Source organism: Beta vulgaris, chromosome 3, assembly GCF_026745355.1.
Source record: "Beta vulgaris subsp. vulgaris cultivar EL10 chromosome 3, EL10.2, whole genome shotgun sequence".
Lineage (NCBI taxonomy): Eukaryota > Viridiplantae > Streptophyta > Magnoliopsida > Caryophyllales > Amaranthaceae > Beta > Beta vulgaris.
Window position 1 is genome coordinate 22,424,744 of NC_079204.1, and position 8,591 is coordinate 22,433,334.

General features: G+C 37.5%; 1 protein-coding gene across 3 annotated transcripts; it reads right to left on the minus strand.

Moving 5' to 3' along the window:
• Positions 1-1,755: 1,755 nt before the first annotated feature.
• On the minus strand, positions 1,756-8,340 carry LOC104884272 (hypothetical protein). Of its 3 annotated transcripts, none has more exons than XM_010668893.4 (6): positions 7,523-8,340; positions 6,247-6,302; positions 4,256-4,365; positions 4,003-4,156; positions 2,884-2,976; positions 1,756-2,166 (listed from the first exon to the last, which is right to left on the minus strand). In XM_010668893.4, exons 1-6 carry the CDS (start codon positions 8,244-8,246, stop codon positions 2,029-2,031), a joined length of 1,275 nt encoding a protein of 424 aa, XP_010667195.1. In that variant the 5' UTR covers positions 8,247-8,340; the 3' UTR covers positions 1,756-2,028. The 3 variants fall into 3 exon arrangements, with proteins under 3 accessions (XP_010667195.1, XP_010667196.1, XP_048497244.1); XM_010668894.4 differs by having other exon boundaries at positions 6,247-6,384; positions 7,523-7,662; XM_048641287.2 differs by lacking the exon at positions 7,523-8,340 and adding an exon at positions 4,746-4,838 and having other exon boundaries at positions 6,247-6,386.
• Between the last annotated feature and the right edge of the window lie 251 nt (positions 8,341-8,591).

The window sequence follows — 8,591 nt, forward strand, 5'->3', positions numbered from 1 at the left end:
GGAGCTCGGAAGAAGAAGAGAAAGGGTATCCCTCATACTGGAATCAGGTGGATTGTTTTTAAGGGTGGTCAGCAGACTTTGCAGGGTAATGATCTCGGGAACTCAAGCGGAGGGGTATGCCGTATGCGTGCTTGCAGTTAATAAGAGAAGCAAGGAAAGCGAGGTTCGGAAAAATAAGGATTCAGTCAGGTTAGGAATCATTTTCTGTTTGAGCTAGCTAGTACTCTTGCTGATATTAGGGAATTGTCTTTGGAGTGTTTAGTTTTTGACTTTTTGGTTTAGAAAAGGTAGATAGGTGTGTTGTGCAGGATGCCCACGTCTTGGCTATTAATGCTAGACAGGGACTCGGGGGGTAGATTTGTTCCTTTACTGCTTTCTGTGTTTGTACTTGTTGTACAAAAAAGGAAAAAGGAACTGACCCAAAAACCAATAAATTTAGTGAAGATTCATGATAACATGACACGAATTCCCACAACCCTATTCAAATAACTATCAACTATCTTTAGGATAAAAGAAACATAATAATCAAAGAACACATCATAACAAGATTAAGATAAGCAAAGTAAACCAAAGTAGAGAAGAGAAGTTGAAAAATACCAGATAGAAGAACACTCTGAAAAAGAGTAACAAAAAGCTTCAACTTGAATCAAAGATCTCCCATGTAATGTTCAAAAGTAGAAGAATTTGGATGAGTTTATTTCCTAAGCTAAAAACAAAAAACCAAGGGCCCGTTCGGTAACAATGTGGTTTTCTTTTTTTTGGTTTTTTGATTCTCAAAGTCATATAATATATGTCCTATAATGAATAAAAAGTTAGTCAAATTTATTGAATATATGATGATTTTGAAAACTGAAAACCACCTTTTCTGGTTTCCAGTTTTTGGTTTTTAGTTTTCAAAAAAAATGAAAACTGAAAACAAAAAACGATAACGAATGGGCCCTAAGTACTCAGATATATTCCCTAAATTTATCTAAAAGGTCGACTCCATTAATCCCTACCAAAAAAAAAAAAAAGTGAAAATATGCCAATCAAACGACAACAACATTTATAATGACAAGGTGTGTCAAACGACATGGAGGGGGATTACCTATGTTGCAAAATGCAAACCTCTGACCTCAGACGGACACCCGTATCAAATGACACACTGGAGTGCATCAACACACCAGTGTCAAATGACACATTAAGGTGTGTTGTCCCTGTTAGTCATCAAACCATGCCCAATTTAGCTCAAATCAACTCAAGGAGCTCGAAGGTCGTCCTCACTCATCTCAGACTCCAGTTCTTGTGCTATAATGATTCAAAAGCCAAAAGATTCTCCAATTCTGCAAAAAAAAAAAAAAAAAAAAAAACAAGAGAAAACAATACCAAGTCCAAGCCAAGAAAAACTCCCAAATCAAGCATAAAACTTCTTATAAAAAAGCAAGGGGATAACGAAGGGAAAAATCCAACAAAATATAAGAACACCAACCACTCTTATACGATTTGCATAGTGGATGCATTTGTTGGCCCGAATCCGGACTAATGTAAATTTATCTTTCCTGCAAAAAGTTAACCAGAAATCGACTTAAACAGTTAGTCCTTTTAGGTATAAAGGACAACTGAGTTCTCGATATGCTTTGGTTCGTCATCATCCATAGGTGTTAGTGGGGTATAGAGAACATATCTTTTATACACCCGATTGCACCTATTAACCTATCTTCAGGCTTCAGTACATCCAAGGCACACCCAGAAGTTTATGTTTAAGACACACCCAGATGCATGTAACAATTTGTATTTAGACTGATTTTCTTCTCATGTCTGTCCAGGAAAAACCAAAAAACCAAGTCTAATTGGATAAACTTTCAAACAAAAACTGTTACTAATGTAATACATAATTTACATTAGTAACATAAATCCAGAATAAATTGATGTTGACCCAGTTAAGGAAAATTTGATTTCCAATCAATGGTCATCAATTTTTGGCTATCTAATCCAACTTTCTGCAAAAGATTTCAGGAGACTTTCACCAGAAAGAGGCAAGAAACGGAATCAGACCAGACCAAGGGCTTCTGCAGCACTTCTTGGACTCTCTTCACCACAAACACTGACAATATTAGTTAGCAGAAATTCCCGGTGCTCTAGTTTCAAGTGTTTCTGTAGACCCCGAGCAACCATCTCCATCTCGGGCTGCAAAAAAGAACATCAAACATCAGAGTGAACATCATAACAGCAAGAAGTGCTACACTTCTGAGCAACAGCGCTGCATAGCTAATCAGTCAGTCACAAGTGTATTTAGGAAATAGACAACAACATTTGGAGGTTTGGGAAAGAAGGAAGAACAGGGGATGGGAGAAAATTCAAATCTCCTAGACATTAATTTTCAGATCAGTAAGCACACAGCTATTGCATTCCATATGTCCTTTTAGGATGTGACTGCACCAAAATAAATATTTTAAGGCTATTGCGATGGTCCAGGACGAGGTGGTACTTGTGATATTTCGGCTTGGGACGCATTTTATTTGGCAGTTTTCTTGATGTTAAATACCATTGGATGGGTTACCAAAAATTGAAATTCTTGATCAATGGAGGAACAATATTACCATCTTTGTTCAATAAGACACCAAAGTGGATGATTGTATCTGTTTGGTTTAAATTAGGTTATTCCTTGAACCAAAACTATTATTCAGATTTCAGACCATTCACACCAATTTTCCTTATTTCAATGTAGTCAATCACAGTCTATGGAAAAACAAACGAATATCTGACTCCATCAGAATGGACTACAATGCTACTGCACTAAAAGATAACAAATTCAAACATGGCCCACCCAAATTTACAAATAGAAAGTTCTTTAAGATACCATGCAGCTCATAAAAATTTAGTTTGAAAAGCAAGAAGACATACGGAGGAAGGTTCTGGTGGAAATATCTGGTGAATTAGACAAATCTTCTTTAACTCCTCCATCGCTTCTGAGTGTTTTGCTTGCATCTCCAAGGCCTGGAAAGAGTATAGAGCAGCACCAAACAACATCAGAATCAATTCATTCACACTTCAGATATGGAGTTAAATGGAATTGAAACATGGAGTGAACTTCTGGAAAACCAACAGAATGAAAACAGGGGTCACCATTTCCTTGTCCAAACTCCCATTGATAATCCCATCGAACAAGGCCAATGTTGTTGGTGTAGGTATAACTGCAAATGGCTCTCAAAGAAAAGGTCTACATAGTTTGAGGCAATTGTGAATGTTGGACTATATTTTGTGTTTTTTTTTTGGGGGGGGGGGGGGGGAGGGGAGGAGAGAGGGAGAGTGGATGATGTCTGTTCCCCAACAACATAGAATAAGTAAGAGGCTAATAGCAGTTTAAGATAGTCCCTCGTGAGCCAAAAACATTTCAACTTATGCTATGATGCTCAGACTCTGATATGAGTGCTGAGACTCAGGTACGGATCCAAGAGTTTGACAGGAAGAATTCTGAATTTAAAGATATGGGACACGTAAACCATGCTTAAGTTAAGATATGGACATGGGGAATAGGATGCTTTCCCTTGTTTTTGTACATGTAAACAGAAGTATTATTTTCCTTTTCTTTCTAAAAGGGAAGCGCCTATAACCCATATTGGAGTTTCAAGTATTCGATATGGATGCTTAAGCTAGGATGAAAAAACCGAGAATCATAAATGTATAATGTATGATGAAGAGAGACTTTAAGTCATAAAATAAAACATTTACATGAACTAAGGATTGTATATTTCTTTGAAAATGAGAAGGAAAAAAGATAACTAGATGTGACAAGTATAGTTCATCATACATCATTTCATAACCATTTTTAGCATGAATGTTACACCATCAGATCTTAATGAATGTTAAAATGTGGCAAATGCATTCTCTATTGCTGGCTACTTCATTAAACTTTTGCCAGGTAAAGGAAGGCTGTAAAACCACCAAAAATAAATACTAAAATGTAAAATCCCAATGACACATCATACGGGTGCAAAATGACATTGAAATCAATAGTATTACCCAAGCCTGTAAAAACCATTGGCGTGTTTGAGCAGCAACAGCAGCAGAAACAATTGTTACAGCTCGGGGATCAGAGAGACCTACATCATAAGCAAGCCCAGCTACAAACAGTCGTGCATCTTCACCATCAATTTGAACAGAAGGACTTCTTGCCCTGCAAAGTAACAGAATATATCACAAGTAAAGAAAATATCTGGGGTGCTCCAGATTCGGGAAATAATAAGCGGATGTTATTAGAAAATATGACCTGTACCTGCAACAAGTGTTTATGACATTGTGCACAGCTAACCGATAAAAAGAATCCCGCGCATTCTCCGTTCCGAATGAGAGTTGTACTCCAGACATTCTACAAATCCTATGCAGCTATTCTCACACCCAACAACAAAATAAAATAAGATACAGAAAAACCAGAAAAGGTTTCCAGTCAATTAACAAGTAAAAATTGAAAATGATAGGAGAGTACTCTAGCCTCTACGTAGAAGTCAATACCTATACAATCTAGCATTTGGACTTCTACTGCAATAAGACAGTGATCAAGAAGGAATAAAAAGAGGCTCTATCCATCCAGTGCCTTCAATCCTAATTGAAAATTGCATCATAAATCCTACAACTGAACTCTTCTACTTCAAACCAGGTGTTCGTCACTAATTAGGGTAAGTTGACAGACGCTTCATGTAACATCTTCTATCTTAAAGGAAAAGTGGTCTTTGTCACATAAGGATATAAATTTCCACTGAGAATACCTCTCCTGCATACCAAGTCTTAAGTTCCGTAAGAGTTCCATCCAGGTAATCACACTCATCAGTCATCACGAACTACGTATCCCTTCTCTCGACCTATTGGACAATATCATAGCACATAAATTACTTAACCGAATCATTTACCCGTCAAACATTGGTTAAATGTTGGTGGATAAAACTTTCATAAAAGAGCTAGCGCCTTCTTATAGAACATTGAAGGATTAGGAAACAAGAGGACCAGATATTTTTTTCTAACAAATGTGATCAAACTATTAGTCTTATAGTGACCCTAAAAAGGATAAAACCAAGTTACAAAGTATATCTAAGGGGATACAGATAAAAGATAAAAATATTAGGTTATATTCCTAGATTAATCTACAAGAGTTTATGTAATGTATTTATCAAACCTCTAAATCACAAAATTGTAGATTATTCCACGCCAAAAGCAAACAGAATAATTTCTTAAATCATTCTTCCAAATATGTCATACTGACTTTTATGTCTCTATTTATAGAGAAAAGTGGGAAGAGGTGCCTCTAATTCCAAAAGACAAGTCTTTGATATAAATGTTCTTTAAATCGATAGACTTCTCAGTGATTAATGTATTAATTAGTATAACATCATATCTTCACAACATAATCAATGAAACCCACCGACTGGACTTAATATTAAAAATTATAACATCTATTCATGTGTCTAATTGTCTAGAATCCTGAGAAATTTTAGAGCAACATGAACATTCTTAATGCCTGGTTGGGCCAATCTGCTCGGTTTCCCATGGCAACCCCATAAATTCCCTTTTTACTCCCACTTTTTTGCCTTAAGCTTCAAACTGTGCTGTGTAAATCCTTTGAGTATATCTATTACGCAATTACTCCTCCACATGTTGCATAATATTCCCTCCCTCTCACAAAGATTGACTCACTTTCGTTTTCGTATCTTTCACAAAAATTTACTCACTTCACTTCTTCTATAATGGGACATGAGGCTCACAACTGGGGTAAATAATAGTGAAACGAATGGGAGTATATACTGCATACATGAACAATGAACGCACCTATACCATAAATGTTCCAACTTCCAACACCTTAAATTAAATTTAATCATACTCTGTGACATGGTAGTGAAGGAACGAGTATGGTTCATATGATGTTCAAAACTCAACCCCCCCCCCCCCCTTTCCTTCAAATGCCCAAAAAAGTTCTACCAAACTTGACAAGGGGAGTGAAAAGCAATTTATACCTATATAAGATATCAATATCACTGCAATTCTGTAGCAGAATGTACAACAAATGAAGCCAATATTGTTGGAAAAAGCCAATATTACTTAATCAAATACATGACTCAATGTTATTCAAGAAAACTCTACGATTCAGATTCAACAAGGTAAAGCAGCTAATGACCCCAAAGAAGTTGAAAATTATTTTTAAAAAATGTCAAAACAAAGGTGTCTATAAAATACATATATTAAGTTAAAAGATTAATAGAATAAAAACCCACTAACTTCAAGTATATCTTCCTCTGAGACGTCCTTTCCTCTCAATTTATCATCCATGATTGCTGGAAACAGGCCAACAAATCATGATTGGAAGGATAAAGTATGATTCTAACATTTAGACAGGCTTGAAAGGCATGCATTTACCTGTTCAAAAGGCAAATTAACATCAATCAAACACGCAATAAAGACAACTTCAGTAGTAGAATTTTAGACAATGGCAGATGCGGGAAGACAGACAATATCAAACATTACTATGTCCGCACAACAAACAGGTAGCTATTTTCCCATACAGCATAAAGGTACATCAATCACCCTCTTACGGAAAGAAACAAAAAAAAAAAAAGAGGAGACATACATTATACTATTATAGCCATATTGAATTCTATCCCACAGAAGAAAAAAGTTTATGAGCCCAACAGGCAGTTTGACGGTTTCACCTTGGGTCATCTCTCTCCCTCTCTCCCTGCGGCCCCAACTAAAGCTTTCACTTCATGCCCTCACTCTACCTCTTTCCCCATGCCCCAGCTCCTAGTACATGTAATTTAAGAAAAGAAAAACTGTTCTAGATGTCCCATACCCATGACAACTGTGCAATTCTCTACTTCGAAATGTTCAGAAAAGTTCACCAGCTCAATCACCTCCCTATATTACCTATATGTTATTCAGCTCAAAATTCAAACCAAACATTCCTATATAGATATTTTGTCATCAAGAGCACAGTATAGGGCATACGAAACAACAAACAACCCATCCTTGGAAAAAGGCTAGAACCAACGGGAGGGTAAGTTTCACAAAGGTTTAGGGTGTGTCATTGTGATCAATCCATATACTTTCCCCTTTCTTTTTTAATCCCAATGTTTCCCTTATTTGGAAGATTCATATTAATTACAACGTTCCTTTATTTGGTAATATCTTCTCTCTATCTCTCTCATATCACGTGGGTCCCACTTTTTATCTATGTCTATCTCTCTCCTCCTTTCTTATAAAATGTGCCAAATGACAATGTTGCAATAATAATGGAACGGAGGAAGTATCAGATAGTAACTTCCCTCACCTTTCTCCATTAAATCATATCAAATAACAGTCCACTTATATTATAACAATACTCCACACTCTATCTTCCATAAAAGTTTGTTGCCACAACAAAAAAAGCCAATTACCAAAGCGAGAAACAACTTCATATTAAGAAAAACTTTCATAACCTAAGAAACTTCTTTTCAATCAATACATAATCTAGTCTCCTATCATTAACAAAACAATGTGAGTCCTCAAAATTACTAACCTTGAACGAGTTCGTCGGCCTGTCTCTTAAACTCCTCCCTATTTAACACCAAAGCAGGTCTCGGACCGAAAACCGGCCACCAACTCGGCAACTTCCTCTGCTCTTTACGCATCGAACTCTTCGGCATTACCTCCAAATCCCGCTCATTCGTCTCGATATCACTCTTTCTCTCTCCTCCCTTAACAACTCTCCTCTCAACCACCACTTCTCTACCACCTAAACTCCTATCCCTCCTCTTAACAACCTCCACCTTCATAACCCCAACCCTCCGCCTGAACCCTAACCCTAAACCAACCAAAACCCTAACAAAAACAACACTAACAATACTCCAAATCACAAAACCACCAACAAATCGAATAGTAGACTCGGAACACGACACTACGATTCGATTACTCCCTGGTTCGACAATTATAAGGTTTCGAAGATCATTATACGCTTCAATTCCAGACGATACGAATTGATTGAACTTCGATTCCCAAAGATTAAGAGGTGTTCTAGTTTTCAATTGATCGACGTCGAGGACGAATTGGAGCCTGTTATGCTGATCGGAAGAGGAGGAGTGAGAAGGGTCGGCTCTTTTGAAGGGGTTTTTGCGAGTAATGCGGCGGCGCCTGCGGCGGGGAGAGAAGGAGGAAAGAGAGAGGGGGATTGTGGAGTTTCTGGGTTGTTGTTGCCATAGTCGCCATTGTTGGTGGGGAAGTGAGGTTGTGGAGGTCGTCGCCATTGAAGGGGGAAGAGAGAGATGGGGAGCTAGTGACTATGAGTGAGCAGCTGACTAGCTTCGGATTATGTCAACGCTTGTCATCTTCTATGATATAGTTCCTATTCGAGCACACTGACCAAGAACCATTATAAAGCAACTATACGTGCGACTATATATTATCTATTGTATGATAGAGAGATTTTAAGCAAGATTGGAGAGTAAGCTCTTGTTGTTGTGTTGTTTATTTTCTCCCGCGAAGTGCGGTATATATAGTGCCGGGTGAATAATTCACCCGGTGATACATCAAATCACTGCATAACTGCAGTGTAGTGTCTAATCATGGGCGGCGCCGTTTTATCCGTTCAC

Bases quoted from the DNA above. Each gene is read 5' to 3' on its own strand.
- LOC104884272 (XM_010668893.4), bottom strand. From the start codon at position 8,246: ATGGCGACGACCTCCACAACCTCACTTCCCCACCAACAATGGCGACTA. The intron at 4,366-6,246 runs GTTAGTGGGTTT...GTGTGAGAATAG, and splicing joins CAGAGGAAGATATACTTGAA to CTGCATAGGATTTGTAGAAT. The intron at 4,157-4,255 runs GTACAGGTCATA...GTTACTTTGCAG, and splicing joins GTCATAAACACTTGTTGCAG to GGCAAGAAGTCCTTCTGTTC.